Raw genomic sequence first — 21,685 nt, forward strand, 5'->3', positions numbered from 1 at the left:
CCCTTCTTCTAAGGGGAGATGCCCTCTTTGGCTTTTTCTTCCTCTTACCTAAGCAAAAGGAATGATCTAGGTGGTCCAGCCCAGCTCCCTAGGGTTTAACATGGAGTAGGAGGTTGAAGGCCCAGCTTCATCATACAGTGTTTCCTAACCAGCTTTGTTCTCTGTGAACTTATCTACCTGCAGGAAAGTTGGCTGATAACAGGATCAGGCACCCCGTGTCCCTGGAATGTTACCATTTCAACAGTGGCCTACCTTTCTCAAGATACTGAAAAATATTCCTATTCGTAACTGTTTACAAATTGTTAATAAAGCCATTCTAGGTTTTTACTGGATACTGGCATTAAAAGGGAATGACAATGACCAGGAATCACTTTTGTGAGAATTGTGGAAATTGAGTCCTTTCTCTCTGAGTGATCAATCATCTTTGGCTACGATACCTCTGCCCCGCTTTGGGAGCCTGTTTCTTCCTTCTTCTTCTTCTTACAATGTTAAAACACAATCTCTTGTTGCTGTCTCTGGCATCTTTTCTAAGCCTTGATCTTCCTGGGCTTTGGATGTCGGAATACTGAGATAGGATTCTCTTCTCTTTAACACTGGTATGCAGTCAAATGTCCCTCCTCCCATTCCCTCCATTTTTTGCACATTTCTCTTTACAAAATCTCAGCTCACAGGAGGCTATTTTGTACAGCACTTTGTCTCTTTGTTCCTCACTAGAAAGATTTCTCACTTGATTGTCAGAATTTCATTTCAGAGGACGGGTAGTTTCACCAAAGCCGTGTCCCTTTGTACGGTCCCTGACTTTTGAATCATATTCGTCTTTTTTTCTAAATGCTTTGCAATCCACCATGCACGTCATCTTCTAGTCTTTAGTATAATGGTCCTTTGCTCCCAAGGTCATTAAAATCCAGAAACTAGTTTGGCAGATAACGAACAATATAATGAAATTTAATGAAAATGTTCATTTCCATTACTCAATAAAATTCACTTTTGTCAAAATGAAATAAACTAAAATACGGGAGGGAGAAGTGTTATGACAAAAAATGTCTACAGGATTACTCACAGTAGTCAATAAATGAAGCCAAGAGAATTGTCCAATGATAGGAATTAAGTAAATCCCTCAGCCACACGATGAAATATTACACAATAATTTAAATGATTCTTTTGAATAATTTAAAATAACATAAAAAGCAAGGCATACTATAACCTTCAAAATATAATTATTCAAGCATGTGCAGATATATAACTTTTTTAATCAAAATAAACACCCAAACATCGAGAGTGGTAAGTTCTTTGAGATGGAGAATGGTTTTTCTTCTTGCCTTTTTCTGTTGTTTTGCCCTTTCATAAGCATACCATGCTTTTCTTCTTACAAAAGTTTTATGAAAAAAAAATGAGAACTAAATCCAGAGTCGCAGCGCGCCCACCTCTCCTATGCTCTTGACTGACTGAATTATCTGCCAGGTAGATTGAGAGCATGTTCATGCTTTGCTTGCCACCCCAGTAGAAAAAATAAATCGTGTTTCAGCGGAAAACGATGCTCCCAGGCCGTGAGACTCCAGACCACGTGGAGGTCTCTGAGCGCCTCTGTAACTCTCTGGAAGGTGCAGACAGCAGGTGTCCTGTCAGGCACCAACCTGACCAACTTGCCCCCATTTTGGAGAAACCAGAGTGCCTCCATTTGTAAAGCCTCGCAACATTTCTTCACTTCATATACACACTTGTGCCATTCCGACCTTTCCAACAAACGCTGACGACATCTGCCTGCCTCCCTCCGATCATGTGAGTAAAATAGATTTCTTAGTATGTGTTTGCTTTTACGTCTATAGGAGATGCCAAGATTTTAGCTCTTTCTGAAAGTTACTTTTTAGCAGTCTGAAAACTTGCTTCGTTTCCCTGAGGACATAACACTGAACCTGGACAGGAACTCTGTATACCTCGAAGATGAGGCTAGTTTTCTCTCAGCTAGACTCAACAACCAAGCTTCCCCGCCCCCTTGCCTTGAACTCTCCCCTTCACCCCAGCAAGAGTGATTTTTCTGCCTGGTTCCCTCCTGGCTTTTCCCCTTTATTTATTTATTTATTTATTTTTTTTAAGGCAGAAAGCAAAACCGAGGAGAATATTCCAGTTTAATGTCCAGGGGCAGTGATGAATGTTATCATGCACCTATAGCCCTCTGATTCATCTCAGTATTATCAGAATTTTTATTCGCAAAAGCTCTTCTCAATGACTCAGGCACTACTTAGAGTTTGCTCTAAGTTTTTCTCAGGTGTATCTGTTCCTGTCACTCTTTCTTCTAAGGAGGTTTTTTAGGTAGACTTAAAAATATATGTATTTATTAGAGTCATTCGAAACTTTCATTCATTCAGCAAATATTGACTGAGCACCTACTACATGCCAAGCGTTATTCTGATTTCCAGGGATGTAGCTCTGACCTTTTATGGTGCTTACAGAAGCTGCCTAAGCTATGTTTGGAAGGTCAGGCTCAAACTGAACAGAACAAAACCAGAAGTCCCAAGGGGGATGGGGTGAGACTCAGAAACACTGTTCCTATATTAGGAAATAACTCAGCTGAGGAAGAAAATTCACCTGCAGCCTTGGATAAAGGATAAAAGTTCCACCAACAGAAATAATAGCTTTGTAACTATTTTACTTATAAATACCACCTTCAAAAAACAATAAAACCAACCCAGCTTCGCTGCCCAGTGTCCTGAGAAGTTGGCATCCTTACCTCTTTTTTCTCACCAGTCTGCTCCGCAATGAGCTGGTCAAACACAGCCCCAAATTCTTCATGAATTTTCTGCATTTCATTGATGTGACTTGCAACCTTGTTCATAGTCTTAATAGCCACTGGAAGACAACGGGCAGGAAATGGAAAGGCTGTTTGGAGGCTCTTGTGGAGACGCGCGCAAGGGGGGCAGATTTCGGGGGCCGGGGCTCACCATCCAGATGGTAGTGTTCCTCGCTCTCTGCGTCTGTCAGGGCAAAGAGCTCCTTTAGCAGAAGTGGGTACTTGAGGATCCTCTGGATGGGCTTGATGAGGTAAGACTCGAGAGTGGCGGAGTGCTGTTGTTTCGGGTTCTGGGCGTCTAAGAACGCCTTGAAAGCCGGGTCCGTCTTGGCTGGGAGAGAGTAAGAAACACAGACTGTCAGGGCGGAACCCCGAAATGCCCCCCTCCTCACAATTCCCCTCACTTATTCCAAGGCGCCCTTCCCCAGGACTGAGAGGAAGAAGGAAGGTGGGGGCCCCAGACAGACAACTGGAAGGGCCCGTGGTATTAATTTGGGGGCAATAACAGGGGTTTGAGTAAAGGGATAACAGGGTTTGTAAATCCTACACACTGGGGTTCTCAGGGGTTGCTGTTAATCCTCGTTGTACTAAGAGCGTCTTTGTATTCTGCTATTTTGACATCTGGGATCTTACAGACCCTGGGGACTGTCCCTCCCAGGGCTAGCCAATTTCTAGAGATGGTAAAGGACTCACCTGGGAGCACACTTTCCTATGCAAACCAACCAATCTGGAGCCCCCTACAGCCGTAGCTACCCTTCTAGAGGGCTCTCTCACTCTGGGCCACTGTTCCCCTGCCCTACTCGCCTCAGGGCCAGGTACCAGACAACCTGGGCCAGCCCCGATATCCCAGAGTCCACTGAAATGACCCGATCCTAAAAGTCTGCTTACCCTGCCTTGCTCCTGCCTCCTGGCAGCAACCACAATAAAGTTGCCCCCATCTCCCCCTGGCTCCTTCTGCTTCCTGACTGGCCCTGGCACTTCCCCGTGGGGCCCCGTGAGGCACCACGTCATGCCCCTTCCTCTTGGGAGCTGCGAGGAAAAAACTGTCTTTTCAATGGCAATTGTCTTCTGATCTGTTGGCGTTGCCATATCTGAATCATCGGAAAGCCTGCATTTTAAAACACTCTTTACCCTGGCTTTCTCTGCCTTTCAAGCCTTTCATTGCTGGTGGGGCCTTTTTTTGAGAAAAGACGGGGGGGGGGGGGGGGGGGGGGGGAAAGCACAAACCAGAAGAAGCACTGTTCTGCAGCTCTGGGAAGTGGGGCAGGGCTGCATCTCCCCCAGCGAATGCCTTTTCAGATCTGTTCTATGTTAATTCAGTACTACCAGCCATTAGCATCTGTAGGGCAGGCCCTCCTGCCCCGGACTGCAGAGTTCTTGCCCAGAGAAATGTACATCTGACCTCATATAACTCAGGGAGCTCCCTCCTCACCAGCCTGGTTTTTATCTGTGTCCCAGCTGGGCTGAAAAGCAGCCCTGGGGAGTTCTGGGTCCCCAGACAAGCAGAGGGGTACCCACCAGTGGGTAATTAGGAAGACAAGGCTAATTAATGCCTTCCAGGTGCAAAGAAATGGTGGAGAAGAGAGTGAGCGCAAAAAATGGGGTGGGGGGGAAGGACATTATATCAAAGTGAGTGAACGGTGGGCCTACGTGTTTTAAAAAGCTTCTGATAAAAACGTATTATTTCCATATCCGGGGAAAGACCAGAAGATGTGGTAAAAGGACATCATGAATTGTAAAATGACTATTCTATCTTTAAAACAGCAATCATGTGAAGGTGGCTTCATAAAGACCACAATCGTTTCATCCCCGTTAAGCCCCATTCAGAGGAATCAGACTCCAGGGGTTCAGCCACCATTTCTCTTCCTTTCAAAGAAGAAATCTGTAAAGAGAAAGGACACTGGGAATGAATGGCCTATGCGTCAGGGAAGCGAGGCCGATGCACGGGGACGCCGTGGCTTCCGTAGGACATCCCAAGTACACATCCACATCTACCAGGGGCATAGAAATCCACCCACAATCCGCAAGCCCCAAAATACGGCCATGGGCATTTAATCCATCAGCTATATTTCACGTCAGAACTAAAGAGGGCATGGTTCTCGGCTCCTTGTGAGCTAAAGGAGTGTCCCTCCCATCCAGCCTCGCCGTGAGCCTGTTAAGAGTCAGAGACGGGTACTTTCTGTTCTCTAAGAGTTCTCTTCACCCTCTTGGCACATCTGGCCATTAGAAAAATGTAGGTCATGCCTCATCAGGGATCGTTTGGAAAGACACGATAATAATTTTCAGGTGCAAAAAAACAATGTTATTGAACTAAGGACAACCTACAGGGGCAGACTTAATCTAATTGAGTGATTAAAAATACCACAACTCTAAGGACTGGAACGTGTATATAATTTTACAGTAGAGCAAAGTGCTCTGAAGTGGTTACATTAACGATCTCATAACAACTGGCATTCAGTTAAAGTTAAAAAAGATATGCGTATGCAGAGCGATAGGACCAATACAGCACATGAGAAGACGCCGTCCAGGCCAGGCAATGAGACAAGGAGATTCCCAGGTGCCCTTTAAATTTCTGGGCTGAAGTAGATTCTGTTGCATGAACTATCTCTGCCATTAAGTATGTCATTATCTGGGGCAGGCTCTTCCGTTATCCAGAGACCTGCATTGTACTAATATTTCCTTAACAGGTTTTAAATTAAGTCAAGCTCATTCTCTCTGGCAGGAAAGCATAACATGTACAAATTATGTATCCAGATACTGGATCAGCAGCTGTGAACATGACAGCCACGGGGAAATGTTAAGACTGAGCAGCCTGTTTTCCAGAGATTCTCTGTAATCGAACTTTCTACTGGTTATACTGTTCCCCAGGAAAATTGTTGCTGTTGTTTTTTTAAATCCTTTTACCTATCACCAACATCACATGCCGAACCAGGGAAGCGAAACAGCTTTCTGGAGACTCTCAGAATGATCCATCAGCTGCCCAGAACACTGAGGGAAAGGAGCCTGCCAATTTAAAACTCCACTCTGTTCCATGCAAAATATAACCGTGAGTCGAGGGATTCTTGTGAACAATGGAAACAACTTTTGTAGTGCTGGGGGTGGTTATTATCACACGCCCAGGAATGAAAATAGGTGAGGGGGAGATGGAATGCCACCAAAAGGTATATGAAGTATGCGAGGTTACAAGGAAATGAGTGAAAATTAGGAATAAAGCAGGGAATTTCTAAAGCCCCCCCCCTTTCTGCATAATTACAAAATGACCCCTTAATTCTGGCCCCAAATAGCTGAGTCAAAACTTGCATTATAAGAAAACTAACAAGGGGCATCTGGGTGGCTCAGTCGGTTAAGCGTCTGCCTTGGGCTCAGGTCATGATCCCAGGGTCCTGGGATCAAGCCACGCATCGGGCTCCCTGCTCAGCAGGGAGTCTGCTTCTCCCACTGCCTCTGCCCCTCCCCCTGTTTGTGCTCTGTCTCTCAAATAAATAAAATCTTTAAAAATAAATATATAAATAAATAAGAAAACTGACAAGACGGTTAATTCAAGATCTCAGGCTGCCTGGCTGGCCCAGTCAGTACAGCGTGTGCCTCTTGATCTCGGGGATTATGAGTTTGAGCCCCACGTTGGGCAGTTTAATTAAAAAAAAAAAAAAAAAAAAAAAAGACAGGCATGCATTTCACTTCTCAGTACCCTTATTTGAGGAACATCTATCTGGCACATCAGTGACTCTTGGATTTCTGTCCAAACGCCCCGACCGCCGCCAGCCATACCAGTGTGAACCTACAACAGATGTGCCCACCTGCCACCAGCCGTCACCCGCCTACCTTTCACCAGGACCTTGGGAACCTTCGTGTGGCTGGCGCAGAAGGCACTGTAGAGCTTGAAGCGGTCAGCATAATACAGAAAGGATCCCCCCAGAGAGAACAGCACTTTCTGGATTTAACGAGAAAAACCTCAGTTAGTTCACGTTCATCCTCATCTGGAAAGATCAGCAGGACCCACAGGGAGTTCACAACTTCATGACCCTCCCCACAAATCAGCACCAGTCACACCTGTCCCAGCCCTCGCTCTGCTCACCGATGGCCTGAAACTGCCTATTGGAAAGGGTACGGGCTTACGTGTTCGCGTGCTCGGTGCCTGAGCTGGCCCTCTTGCTAATTACACCGGCGATGTCCCTGCTTTTCCAGCCTTGGGTCTTTAAAGGCCCCAGCTGGGATGTGTGAATGTTAATGAGTAAATACCAATGGCATTTTGGAAAAGGCAGACCGCTCCTGCAATCTCTCATTAGCTCCTGTTGGGAGGTCGAAGTGACACACCAAATACAGGCAGGAAATAGAAGACACACGTCCCTGGTCACTAACTCCGTCCTCTGCAACACGGCTCCCTCTCCTAGCACGGAGCAGGTGAAGACGCAAGAAACACACCGGACTCTGGGAATGAGTTTGGTATCCTAGCCCAGCCCACACCCTCTGCCTCAAAAGGATCAAAATTGGGGGAAGGCCTTCCCTGTTAGAATTTAATACGCCTTGGGGATGCCTGGGTGGCTCAGTCAGTTGAGCAGCTGACTCTTGATTTCAGCTCAGGTCATGATCTCAGGGTCCTGGGATACAGCCCCGCATCAGGCTTCCTGCTCAGTGCAAAGTCTGCTTGAGATTCTCTCTCTCCCTCTCCCTCTGTCCCTGTTTGCACTTGCTCTCTTTCTCTTTCTCTCTCAAATAAAAAAAATAAATCTTAAAAAACAACAGAATTTTAAAAAATTTTAAAAATTAAAAAACCCATGGCTAAGGATACTCTGTATCCTAAACATTTTACATACATATATGTTTATATACCAAATATATATACAAGCCTAAGAAAAATATCTTCTATATGTTCCACACTGATGTAGTCTTGTTGAGAGAGAGAGAGAGAGAGAGGGAGCATGCGACTGCTTAATTCAAGGTTAGAATCAAAAGTGAGGTTCCAAGAAAAAAAAAAGTTTTGGATTTCAATGTGTAATTTATCTAACAAACAATGCACAGAATTCTGATAGACTGTCTACTAACAACAAAAAGTTTATTTGGAACAGCCCAGAATGGGTAACTAGAGACCTACATTAGTTTCTTACACGTTCTACTTCTCCTCTTCTCCCTTTCAAGCCCCACCTCCTCCCAACCTCACCACCCCGGCTGAGGGGGTCCCAGCAGGCACAGTCTGACTCTGCAAGTGCAGTTATCCTTCGAGACATACTCAATAATTAGACAAGAAAAGATGAGGAAGAAAAAGTTCTAACTGTAACCCCTCACATTAACCGTATTAGGTCATTCGTTTAACTTACCATACAGGCAGCCACAGATAAAACATTAAGGTATTCATTTATTCTTCTGGCCTTAACAAATGATCTCAGGGCACAAGGTGTGCACAGGTATGAGGGCTTTATACACAAAGACTGCATTTCCCCAAAGCTGCCCTTCCAGAGAAGGTCACAGAGCCTCCCACTGACGGACATTGCAAATTTCCAAGAGGATATTTTATCAAAGCTTGTTTGACCTCAGAACTAAATTTTTTCTAATACTGCCTTAGGACTAGTGTTCTAGGCAATGCAGTTTGAATATTTTTTTTTAATATTTTTATTTATTTGTCAGAGAGAGGGAGAGAGAGAAAGAGGCAGACAGAGAGAGAAGCAGGCTCCCCACCGAGCAAGGAGCCCGACACCGGTCTTGATCCCAGGACCCTGAGATCATGACCTGAGTTGAAGGCAGACGCTTAACTGACTGAGCCACCCAGCCATCCCACAGTTTGAATATTTTAACAAGTTTTTCATATTTTTGGCCAAATATACAATCAGAATTTAAACCAAGTAGCCACGGTGCAACTGACAGCCACAGTTTTGGGAGAAAACACAGACAACCCAGAAGCCAACTCAGAGGTGCTAGAAACAAGCCCCTGGGCCATGAATATTCAGTATGCATAGGTTGTCTTGTCTACTGACAGAATGGAGATGGTCAAGTGTGGCCATAAACCAGGACAGTGAAGGTCAGGGAAGAGAGTCCCACTTGAATGGAATTTAGAACTGTGACCATTTAGCAACAGCTCACTGAAAGAATCCACGCACCAATCCCTCCTAGAACAACTCTGCTCATAATGCAGCCATGTCCACATCAAGTTCTGTCCACCTACCTCTCCTCAAGCGATTAACCAGACCTAAACCCACACAACTGGCCCCACAGCAAGAGACCAAGTGAATGTAATCAACGTTAGATGTCTTACAGTAAAGCCAAGTGTTGTTGGGCACCTGGGTGGCTCAGTCAGTTAAGCGTCTGCCTTCGGCTCGGGTCATGATCGATGGGATCGAGCCCCATCGGTGGAGAGTCTGCTTCTTCCCCCCCCTTTCCCCTCCCCCTGCTTGTGTTCTCTCTCTCTCTCTCTCTCTCAAATAAAATCTTAAAAAACAAACAAAAAAACAAGTGTTTTAAGGAATGTCTGTGTCCATTTTAACTATGATCCTCATTAAGCAATTTTCTGAGTAACTAACAAATTACTGGCCCTTGTCATGAGTTCTAACTGTCCTAATGAATGTACTAATTTAGAAAATACATGTTATCATTACAAACACAAACAAACAAACAAACCTGTATTTCAAATGGACCGCATGACCACCTTGAAGATGAGAAGGGGAGAAAATTAACTCATCTAAGCAGCATTTGAACCCACAAAAAATGAACTGTATGCAGTAATTAGGGTTAAAGGGGTATTATGCCTGCAACTAAACTCTTCAACGGTTCGAGGAAAAGATTACACACACACACACACACACACACACACCGGAGACAGGAAAATAAAGAATAAAGAAAACGTGGTCAAATGTTCACGTTTGGGAAATCTGAGTGAAGGGTATCCAGAAATTCTTCAGGCTATTCTTGCAACCTTTCCATAAATCTCAAATTATCTCCAAATAAAAATATATAAGTATATATAAATATATATTCTTATGCTAAGTGTATGAACGTGGGTGTGTATATGGAATAACTTCTGTTGCAGAGAAGCAGTGACATACAAAAACATATATAGAAAGAGCAGCCTTCACCCCAGTCCCTAAACGGGTATGCTAACAGTACTCAGCCAGACTTCTGTAAGCTCTAGAAGAGGTCGAAGTATATGGGGGCCCCGCATATATAGACAGTTGAACCTGAGTCCAACATCATTGTGAAATTAATACAGTGGAGGAGGATAGAAGGATAGTCATTTCAGCAAATAGCACTAGAAAAATCAGACATCCGTATGGAAAAAAGAGGACTTTGATTCCGACTTCACACCCTAACGAATTTAATGCACAACAGATCAGAGACCAAAATGCACATGCCCAACCTACAAAGCTTCTGGGAGAAAAAAGGAGAAAATCATTAGGACCCAAGTTTAGGCAAAAATTTCACAGACGTGACACAAAAAAGCATGACCCGAAAAAGAAAAGACTTGAAAAACTGGACTTCATCAAAATTTAAAATTTCGGCTCTTTGAGAGACACTGTACGACAAGAGGATATTTACAAATCCTGGTTCTGGTAAAGGACTTATAGTTAGAATATACAAAGAACTCTCAAGTCTCATAGTAAGAAAACAACCAACCAAACTGAGGGTTCTAGAGGGGAGGGGGGTGGGAGGATGGGTTAGCCTGGTGATGGGTATTAAAGAGGGCACGTTCTGCATGGAGCACTGGGTGTTATACGCAAACAATGAATCATGGAACACTACATCAAAAACTAATGATGTAATGTACGGTGATCAACATAACAATAAAAAAATAAAAACAAAAAAACAAAAAAAACCTAATGATGTAATGTACGGTGATCAACATAACAATAAAAAAATAAAAACAAAAAAAACAAAAAAAAACTAATGATGTAATGTATGGTGATTAACATAATTTAAAAGAAAAAGAAAACCACCAACCAATACAATCAATGGGCAAATGATCTGAACAGATGTTTCACCAAAGAGGATATATTAAAGGCAAATTAGCACATTAGAAGATGCTCGTTGTCATGTCATAAGGGAAACTGAAATGAAAGCTACAATGAGATGCCACAGTACGGTGGGATACCACAGAGCCATAGATTGCTATCTGCAGCCACGTGCATGGAACGTGACATGATTATTCCAAGTAAAGGATGCCACATTAAAAAAGAAAAGAGTACATGCTGTATGAAATTCCAAATTGCAAACGAATGTAACTAATCTATGGTAACAAAGAGCAGGGAAAAACCTTCAAGGGTTCCTGCTGATGCTCATTATCCTGACTGTGGTGATGGTTTCGCAGGTGTATACATATGGCAAGATTCATCACACTGTACAATGTGAATAGATGCAGGGTATTGTATGTCAATTACACCTGAATTAATCTGTTGGTATTTTTTTTTAACTTTAAGAGAAGCCGACACCACCGTGCGTGCATCGAGGAGCTCTGTCGGGTGGAGGTGCAGCACAGGAAGTATCTGTAATGGAGGAGAGCCAGCCAAGGAGGGAGAAAGAAGCTGTAAGCATCCTCACTGAGGTACTGGTCATAAATCCTCATTAAGGCGATAAGGACACTGTGTGCTGGAAGACTGTCTTCCTCCTGGATCATGATAAGCATTTCCATTAAGCAAAGTTTTCCAGAACATGATAAATTAACTTGTTTACTGGGAAGCCAAGAGTGCTAGTCTCATTTGCTAATAGCAAGTATTAAAGGGCCCCACGTCAACAGAACAAAAGGTCAAGGCTGGTCTATCCTCCAGAGTGGAAGCCCGCAGGGGCACCAGTTTCATACAAGTTGATGACACTGGCGTCACCTTAGCCAGACAAGGTTCCCCCTCTCAGAATCCCCTTAGGGACTGACCCCACTGGAGGTCCAATGAAGACTCAACACCACGAGCACAAGAATGTACCAAAGAGAGCCTACGCCTCCTGCGACGTGTTCTCAAGAGGTTCCACTTAACCTACGGAATAACCCACCCATGACAGAAGGAGGCAGCCTGACATCACTGGTGGACTTACCTTGAATTGATCGACTTTCTCAAGCTTTTCCAAATCGGGTACCAGTCTCACTCCATCTTCTAGAGTTCTCAGAAATTCTACTTGAAACTCTACCATTTCGGTTAGATTTCCAAAGAGCACATCAAGCTGGAAAATGAGAAAGAATTTAAGCCACCCATATTTCATTGGTGTTCAGAAACTTTATCTGCTTCTGATTTCAGAGTTCTTCTATCAATACTTATCAATTAAGATCATGAGCCCACCATGAGATGGGGGGATCGGGGCAGGGAGTGGGGCCGCTCCTCACTCTCTGGGTGCAAGCCAAGAGCATTAACTCGCAATCATTTAACTCGTTCCAAATGTTTTTGGTACTAAATGTGCGCCTCGCTCCTTCCTCTTCAAGTCAAGCTGCAGGAAAACCCTCACAAAGTTAAGACAATGTCCACCATACCTCATCTTGGGTGAGGAAAGTTTCTTTTTGAAGAGGTTTTAGGTATCTCTCCATGAGACAGTTTAAGTCCTAAGGGTTGAAAGGATATCTCATTAGCACATCTAAAAGCCTAGAAGGAATCTAAAGGAGAAAAAAACAGATTATGTCGCAAATGCTAACATTACAGTCTTGAGGTCATTAAGTTCCCTTAAAGCGGGAGTGAGCCAACCTCTTCGGTAATATTTTCGACTCTGCAGGCCATGCGGTCTCTCTCACAACTACGTAACTCTGCTGCTGTAACAGGAAAGCTGCTTCCTGTTACAGCAGCACAGACAACATGTAAATGAATGTGTGTGGCTGTGTTCCAATAAAACTTTATTTGTCAAAACAGGCAGAGGGCTGGATTTGGCCTAAGGGCCATGATTTGCTGACCCCTGAGTTAAAGACTAAAATAGGTCATTAAAAACAGATCACACTGTTGTGATATTTAACTAATTATATAGTTACAGGAATAGATAATTACTACAGTCATAGGAGTGTATTACAATGTATGTATCGTAACATATGTATAGTGCATACATTGTTATATGTATTACATAGACATTAAGAATTATATAGGAATAAATTATATAATTACGGAAATATAACTAAATGTCCGAACACAAGTGAGACTAAAAAGAAAACAGATACCCTTCTGCCTGGACTCAAATTAGATACCGAAAACAATACCTTTAAATCCTTCAAAAACTAAATTCAATTTTAGTATTAGCTCAACAACAGATTTAGAAAGGTCAGAAGGCTCACTGAATATTCACCATCATCTCCTTTCTCGATCGATCAATTACAGATGTCAATGAACTGCTCTAAGAATTGAGGTGCTTCCTTAAGATGCAGGAGATCTGAACATTCAGAAGAAGGGCCAGATTCCACAGGAGACCAAACACAGTGTAAACCCACAAAGCCCCTCCTTCAAGACGAGGAGGGAAGGCATGCCAGGCGGGAAGGGAGGGTAGACCAGCAAGACGTACTTTCACGTAGGTGCGCTCTGTCTCCAAGAGCTCGCAGATCACCTTGCGCAGCTTGTCAGCGTCCGTGAGCTGCCTCATGGTGGCCAGCTGAGGCCCAGTGGCGTCTTGCGGAGATGGGCTCGGCTCGGAGGGGTTCATCTCATGCAGACTGCGGCAAAATGCGGCCACCTGTTCCGTGCTCTTCGGAGCACAGTTTAAAAGGCAAGGCAGATGAAGTTACCTCTCACAAGAGAGACCTGTCTGGTATCTGTTCCGCCTAAAGGTGTCCTTCCTGGTTAATGAACTGCCACAGGTGAATTACATTTCTCCTTCCCCCGACTGCTCTACACACAGGAGAGCTCACTGAATGCTCAAAACACCCATAACGACAAATGCTAACATACTCCAAGGGCTCACCACATGCCAGGCATTGGTCTGATGTATTTAATCCTCCTACATGGTAAGTAAGGGCTGTTAGCATTCCTATGAAACAGGTGACACAAAGGAGGCCCAGAGAGGTTAAGTAACTCATCTGAGATTGCACAGCTCAAAAACGGCACAGCTGGGATTTGAATCAGGCAGAGTGGGTCAAAGCCTGTGTGCATAACTACTCTGCAAGAAGCTTACAAATAAGGACACGGAGATACAGAAAAATTAAACGCATTTCACCCCAAATACAAGGCTAATTATCACAGCCCCCACTTAAGTAAACTATACTTACTTTGCAATGGCGGAAGATGATTTTATAAGCTAAGATTCTTTCTGGCGCTGTTAAAAACTGGCCCTAAGGCAACTTTCTAGATAATGATAGATACCCATGTATTTTAAGAAAGAAAAAAAAAAAGTTCGTCTCTCCGGCTTCTCCAAGCAGAAAGACACCTCTCCTCTCTTTCGAAATAAAGGCTGTTGGGCCCTAAACAAGGCTTCAGTGGGGGAGCTCAGCCTCCACCTAATCTCTGTCCAGGATGATTCAGGTAGAAGTTTAGGGTTCTAGGATTCTAAAATTGCACTGTTTCCAGTTATGCAAAAGAGTTCTCCAAAGAATGGGTGGCAGGCGGGCTGCTGAAAACCCCATGGAATTAGTACTTGAGCTTGAGTACTTGAGCTGCATATAGCAATCACCTGACGAGCATGCCCAGCGCACCCTCCAGATCAATTCAATCAGGACCTCCAGGATGGGATGAGCCAGCGTATTATTTAAAGCTCTTGCTGGAATGCCTCCAGAGGCTATTTTGTAGCACAAAATCTAGTTTATTAATATTTGCCCAAATGTACCACTCTACGAATGTTCGCTGGATAGCTCCTTGAAGATAAGCTGCCTGCCCATCCTCCTCTCCCTGGCTTCCACCATCTAATTCATCCCTAGGCACAGAGTATTCCCAGCAAACACGGGTGCAAATAAAGAATTACTTCTATCACCCACCTACCCAGGAAGAACATGAGAAGAACATCCTCCCCAAAACAGCAGTTGCTGCCCAGAGCTGAAACTCAAGGCTGGCATTTGGTGCTGGGCAGAGGAGCTAAAACCAAGGGTATTCCATGGGGACAATCCCTTAAACATAGAGGGAAAAGGCAGCCAACATTAACATGCCTTCCCCTCACTGGCATTATCCCAAAGGGAAGGGAGCCTGGAACAAAGGCAGTACAAGGACATGGGAAATCAGAACCTAACAAGGATGCATTCACAACAATGCCATGACAGCAAGGAGGAGAGCCAGGACCCAAATCCACATAATGATTATTTCTTTGGGTTTTGTTTTTTTTTTAAGATTTATTTATTTTGGGAGGAGGGGCAGAGAGAGGGCGAGAGAATCTCAAGCAGCGTGGAGTCTGATGGGGGGCTCATTCCCAGGACCCTGAGATCACGACTGGAGCCAAAACCAACAGTAGGACACTCAACCAACTGCGCCACCCAGGCGCCCCTATTTCAATTCTCTTACAATGACCACAGCTTATGTGGTACTAGCACTAACCCTAGTCTTATGTTCCAGAAGATATTAGTCACCTCTCAGGGGCACTGTTCACCGTTGTCCATGGATTCAGTGTTCCAGACGTTGTATATCCCCACAAAGAATTCTCCCTTCAGTGGCTAACAAAAACGCTCACCAAAATGGGCGGAACTGTATGATATGTGAATTATATCTCAATAAGGCTGTTAAGAAAGAATTCCATCAAAGCTTGTTTCTGTAGGAATCAACTAAACAGTTTTATTTCGTTATGTTCGTATTTTACTAGTTTGTCATTCTTAAACATCCAGTTAAATATGGCTTTGTCTTACAAATTCCACAGGAACGAAAGACCCGTGACCCGTCATAACAAAAATGCTCACACATCTTTTAAATGATCCAGTGATAACTATAATAGGTCACTGCATTATGACACAGACACGATGGTGGGGGGGGTCACCCTCACCAGAACTAAAATCCTGTGGACAGCTGATGAGGACGACTGACAACTAACGGCCCTGCCCCCCGGCTTTGTCCGATTGTCCTTTATTGCTTCGATTCGGCATCCTGCAAAGGAACCCAACACAACAAACGTCTAACAGGCACCTTCCCTTACACAATGCTCTTCTCATTGGCCCAACAGGAACCACAGCTGTCTGTCATGAATCTGCAGATTAACCTCAAAGCGACTCCTCATGATAAGTAAATCTATCGCTTCAGTCCTATCAGTGACGCAATACGCCTTTCTACGATTTTATCATTTCGACAAGTTGCCATGGGAAATCCAATGTCCTCGTGGAGTACACAGAGGGTGCCCCATACTTCCAGGATGGGCCAAAGTTACAACCTGGGGACTCAGGCACATAGCAAAGGCAGGAAATTCCACAAGGTGCTTCTCTTTGTGCTAATACTCATTAGACTGACCTGTTGCCATTCCCACCTATATCTGTGTGTAATAGTGGAAGGTATGGGATGGACTTTCTAGGTTTTCATTCCCTCTGTTTCACCACTAGGGCTCTGAGGTTTCCATTTTTAAGAGTGTGAGTTTCTGACTTTGTATGAAGTTCACCACTTCTAAGGTCTGGCATCCTTATGTTAAGCAGGCCCAAGGGGAGAGCTAAAGGTTAGTGGGATGTGGGCTAGGGCTTTAGTGCTCAAAACATATGCCACAGACCTAAAGCCATGTCCTACCCAACCTCATTCCCAAACACCCAGCCTGCTCACCTTTCTCCCCCTCTGAGCCAAGTTCTGGAGTGTAGGGAAAAAGCATCCTATAATTGAGCACCCCAGGTACACCCCCAAATTCCCTGAAATCCTCTTCTGAGAGTTCAAAGCCTTAGGCATCCCTTCCTTATTAGACACAATCCTAAACTTAGGATAAATTTAGCCAGGTGCTCTCTTACATGGAGGCGGGGCAAAGCAGTCTCAACATGGGCAACCCTGTTCTCTGATTCAAGGTATAAACGCTCCAAGGAGCATGCATAGAATCTCAGCAGGGATGTAATCTCTTCACTTTCAATTACATGTTATTTAAATAAAGAATAAAAAGATAGAATTCCAAGTTACAATGCATACTGTCACAGCATGTTTTGCAAGGCTCTTAATGAAATTTTTACTTGGAAACCATTAAAATGATGTCATCAAGTTTGAGAATTCTGTTTCACTAAAATATTACCCCAAAAACATCCTTGGAAGGAAGTATGAAATGCAGGTCTTTTCCAGAATAACTCTAATGCAGAGATTTTATACATTGTAGCCCAACTTGTAAGTCCCCCTGGCCCTATACTATGGCCAGACTTTTTTGCATCAAGATCCATGGAGACCTTCTCTGGGCAGCTTAGCCACAATGTAGGGTGTACGCGGGGCGCAGGGCTCTCCCCGCTCGGTTACTGAGCATTCTGTGCTGTCCTCTTTATTCTACACCAAGCTCTGCAGCCAGAGATGCCTAGAAAGGTAGCTGCCGTGGGAGGTTCTCCACACACTCCTCAAAGCCAAGTTTCCTGGAACTGGGACAGACCATGAAATACTGTTCAGAAGGAGATGGTCGAGGCTTCTGTAATGGGAGAAGTGCAAACCTCTCCCCCCTGGAGGACTGCGGTCAGTCACCCTGGAAACAGAAAAGCACTTTTGGGCCCTTCAGGCTGCCAGTTTAAAACTGTTCAAGGTAGCGGAGGCCTTCCACTGTCAGGCCTATGAATGATCCAACCAACATGCAGAGAAGAGTACACAATTGAAGGAGGAAATGGGCCACTTTACCGAGGCCAGCATGAAGCTCAATGTTTATAATATCGCTTTCTTCCTGTGGAAGATGAAAAGAAAGTACAAAAAGAGGGGGGGAGGCTTTTAAGTACATACTATTGACTCAAGCTACCCAGCTGTTTAAAGTCTTCCTGTTATGCAACCACTAAAGGCAATTTCTATCTCTAGATGAGTTCAGGTTCTAAAACTGTCCTTTAAGTCTGACCGATTTAACACATCCCACAGATTTAAAAGGGGCCGGAGTGACCTCAATTCTTAAAACCTTTACTTAAGCTTTTTTGGAGACAAACACCAAAGTCATATTCTCTGTAATTTCAGAGACCACTATCTACAGTGGTAGTCCCTACGGTTTTCCATCACCTTCTTGGTCTCCTTTTGAACAGACACTGAAGAAGAAACATCCAAGGAGGACGAAGGCTTAGCTGGGTCCATCAGGTGGACTCACTGCCAAATTTCAAGTTTCCTTAAATGACACAAAATCGAATGGTGGACAGACTCCAGTATTTATACTGAGCTACTAAAAAGTTTTATTGGATTTGGTTAAATTGTCCCTTGTCATTAACCTACTAGATTTTCTTACCAGGGACTCAACATTTACTACAGGGACTGCCATGTACAATCTCAGTCAGTGGATGTTAAAGCATTAACACAAGCCCTGAGTCAAAGCTTCTATCACCATCTCCTTCTCAAGTAGGCAGAAATAAAGTCAAAAACACTTCAAACTTTATAGGAGGCCAAGGTGAACTCCCTTCTCCCAGAAATGCTTGATGAGCACTCAGACGACCCAGTCTGAGGCGGGGATCGGGGAGATTTGCCATACACATCATACAAACACACTCAAAATCTCAACAACCAAAAGAAAGGAGAAGAACTCAAATGACACTGTTCCAAAAATACAGACTATATATCTTTATGCCATTTCAGAATGAACAAATAGACAAATGTGAAGATTCTAGGCAAATTCGATTTCACACCAACTGCCGATGCCCACCCCGCCCCCATGCTCAACTATATATTCTTTATCAACAAGGGGATCCGGAAGGTAAAAGGATGCAGTCATGGGGAAACGGGACAAGAATAATCACCATCATCTGGACTGGAAAGCAATTCAGCTGGGAAGTCGTCACATAAACAAGGTTAGCAACAGAGAATTCAAACATGCTCACCATATGAAGGGTCCGATATATAGAGTCACCGGACTTGTCATTGTTTTCAATCCTGGGCTTGCGCTTTATTTTCCACAGTGCAGACATCATCAGGAATGTATTCTCATGGTAATTCTACCACCTGACGTGTTCCGCACAGAAACAGAAGTTTCTTAAAATACCCCGAGAGCGCCAAATACCTTCCAGTTCCCAAGGGAGCATCCTCTCGTATAGACGGCCCATACCGGCGCGCCCGGGAAACCTACCACTGCATCTCAACAGACTGGACAGAAGCCCTGCAGCCCCTGCTGCCCGGCAGTGGCCTCTGGGATGGTGTCAAAGGCTAACTCGTGGACAAGAATTCATGCTTTCATTTCACCTGGCTCACCAACAAAAGTTCCAGAAAGGGAGAACCAAAAGAGACCAGACACAAAGCAGAAAAAGCCTGCCCAGGATGTGAGCGTCTCTCTGCTCTGCGGACCACGATCAGCTGATTGGTGAGCGTCATGCACTGCACAGGGATATTAAACCCGGCCAGCTCAAACAACTTTGAAGACACCCCTCACGGAGTCGGGAGCAGGCACTAAGAAAAATAAAATAAAAACACGCTATGTATTTTTTTTTTTTTTTGAACAGTTTATGTTTTCACATTTTCCGCTAATGCGTTGTTACTAAAGCAGACGTTTCTGAGACAATCCCAGTTTGGATTAAAAAGAGAAAAAAAGATGGCTTTCGGAATGGCAATGTTCTGAAAATTATTCTAATACATTTGCTAAGTGGAAAACACAATCACAGTTGCCAGGGGGCCTGGAATGCAGAACAGGACAGCCGGGAGCTCATTAGCATTCATTTCCAGAGACAAGAGTTTTTTCCATTAGAAGCAGAGAAACAAGTGACCAGTGGAGGAGGCCCCTTGGAGGGTGTCGCCCACCGTCACAAAAGGAAGGAGGAGGCTCACAAAGAGAAAGGCCGCTAGACTGCCCCTGCAGTGTGGGAGCCCCACCCCCACCCTGTGGATGTCACTTTCCAGGGCCGCCAATGCTCTTTCTGCAAGCCTGCAAATACTTACTTGTGGAACCCCAAAAAGCCGTGAGGAGCAAAAACTGTTATTTAAAAAAAAAAAAAAAAAAAAAAATCGAAAAACACATGACGCTCCAACCTGTGTTCTCTTAATTCTGCCCATTATTTTGTAAAGCAATTCATTTAGGAAGAACAGCAAAAATTTTAAACAAAAAAATCAAGAGCCCTCACAGATGCAGCAGGAATAAAAAAGGATTGCTTGTTTCATTTCATTCCTTGATGTGTTTGCTTATTTATTTACTTTTACAGCCTGGTGCATTCAAGGTAAGGCTAAGTCATCCTTCCACGGCTAAAGGCAGCTTAGGACTTAAAAATTAATGTGCAGTTTAGTCTCAAAAAAATTACTGATCTGGGACACGTGTCAAAAGAATATTTAATCTTGATCAAGAAACTCAAGATATGTGCTTGCTCTTACTTTAAATCATAAAAAAATACACCCAGAAAGGTTATACATTAAGAAAATATGTGAGTGGTTCATGAGTACATATCTAATTGACTGACATAGCACACTAATTAATTAATTCCTTCTTTTTCCAAAACCTGGTATATAACACCAGACTTTAACCAATCTGGCCAGAAGGTAGTTTCAGCATGGCAGGTAACAACACAAGGCCTGGTTTTGCCATCTCAGAGCTGTGTGACCTTCACTGAGTTGCTAACCTCTCTGTTCCAATGTCATTACCTATGAAATAGAGGGAATAATAGTATTTCTCTCTCAGAGGTGTTGTGAGGATGAGATAAGTTAATATGAATGGTGCCCAATATATACAACATACGAAATAAGTGTTAGCTCTCATTTATTATTAAGAATACACAGTGGTGTGGGGGGGTGGTGCCTGGGTGGCTCAGTCCATTAAGCACCTCCCTTTAGCTCAGGTCATGATCCCACGGTCCTGAGATCCAGCCCCATGTTGGGTTCCCTGCTCAGCAGGGAGTCTGCTTCTCCTTCTGCCTCTGCCCCTCCCCAACCCCAGCTATGCACTCTCTCTCTCTCAAATAAATAAAATCTTAAAAAAAAAAAAAAAAATACACAGTAGGACCCAGACTCCAAGAACCATTTGCTCAATTTAATTTTTTTGCTTCTAAAATATCCAAAGTGAGATATTAACTCATTAAAGGCCCCAATTTAGTTAATTAACTTTTAACTAATAGCCAACTTGGGTTACATGACAAAGCAGTTCAAATAAAGAAGATAAAATGTGAATTGAACCAAAACCAGGAAGTATTTTTGGGTACGGAATCACACAGTGCTCCCCAACCTAGTAAAAAGGAATACAAACTTAAGGTTTTAGCACAGATCACTGTACTAGCTTTAAAAATACTGATCATCACCCAAACTTGTCACTGACAATTTTGAAGACATTCTCTTCTATGAGAGCCCACCATGCATTTCTGCAGTGAAATCTGGGGTTGGGGTGTTCTGTTCCTACATCTAACCCTGTCTGTGCCAGGTGAGTTTTACACCTATCCTCTGGAGAAAGAATCATAGACAGACAGGCATCCAGGGCAGTTCAACAAAACCCTGGGGCCCCTTCCTTCCTCTCTACTGCCAGACCGAATATTAGAGAGGACCCTGTTTAGGACCTCATGACTCACAAAATTTCAAATGAAAACAATCTCAAAATTCCACAAGGAATGAGAACATTGGCCTATTACAGTGAGGTAGAAATGATCCAAGTTAAAAAGTATTCAGAAATAAATGTTTTAGATATAGGAAAAATAGCTGTATTCTAAATCAAATTAGAAACTGAGAATTAACATTTCTAAGTTCAACAACAAAATGACTTAATAAATACTCTTCCAAATATCTTACCTCAGTTTGGAAATAATCCATTTCTCTGTCCCTCCTCCTTCCCCCAAGTGCCTAAAAGTAAAGTAAGGGCCACACACCTAAAAGGCAACTTTAAGCAAGTTTTTGTTTGTCTTTTTTGGCTTTAAATGAAATGCACATATTTCCATTCATCTGTGTTTTAACTAATAGCCAACAACATAAAGCCTTTTTAATGATCAGAATTACTTTCAAATATTAAATTTTATACTGT

The 21,685-nt window shown here is 43.6% G+C and overlaps 1 protein-coding gene across 1 annotated transcript in view; it reads right to left on the reverse strand.

Annotated features, from left to right (window-relative positions):
• Positions 1 to 21,685, reverse strand: part of TIAM1 (TIAM Rac1 associated GEF 1) — a 141,329-nt gene that overhangs the window by 18,475 nt on the left and 101,169 nt on the right. Inside the window, 6 exon segments of the mRNA XM_035017585.1 lie at positions 2,729 to 2,847; positions 2,940 to 3,119; positions 6,611 to 6,719; positions 11,798 to 11,923; positions 12,228 to 12,296; positions 13,235 to 13,414. Of these exon segments, the coding sequence (XP_034873476.1) occupies positions 2,729 to 2,847; positions 2,940 to 3,119; positions 6,611 to 6,719; positions 11,798 to 11,923; positions 12,228 to 12,296; positions 13,235 to 13,414 (783 nt within the window).

This window comes from Mirounga leonina, unplaced genomic scaffold (genome assembly GCF_011800145.1).
Source record: "Mirounga leonina isolate KUSES-001 unplaced genomic scaffold, KU_Mleo_1.0 Mir_172, whole genome shotgun sequence".
NCBI lineage: Eukaryota > Metazoa > Chordata > Mammalia > Carnivora > Phocidae > Mirounga > Mirounga leonina.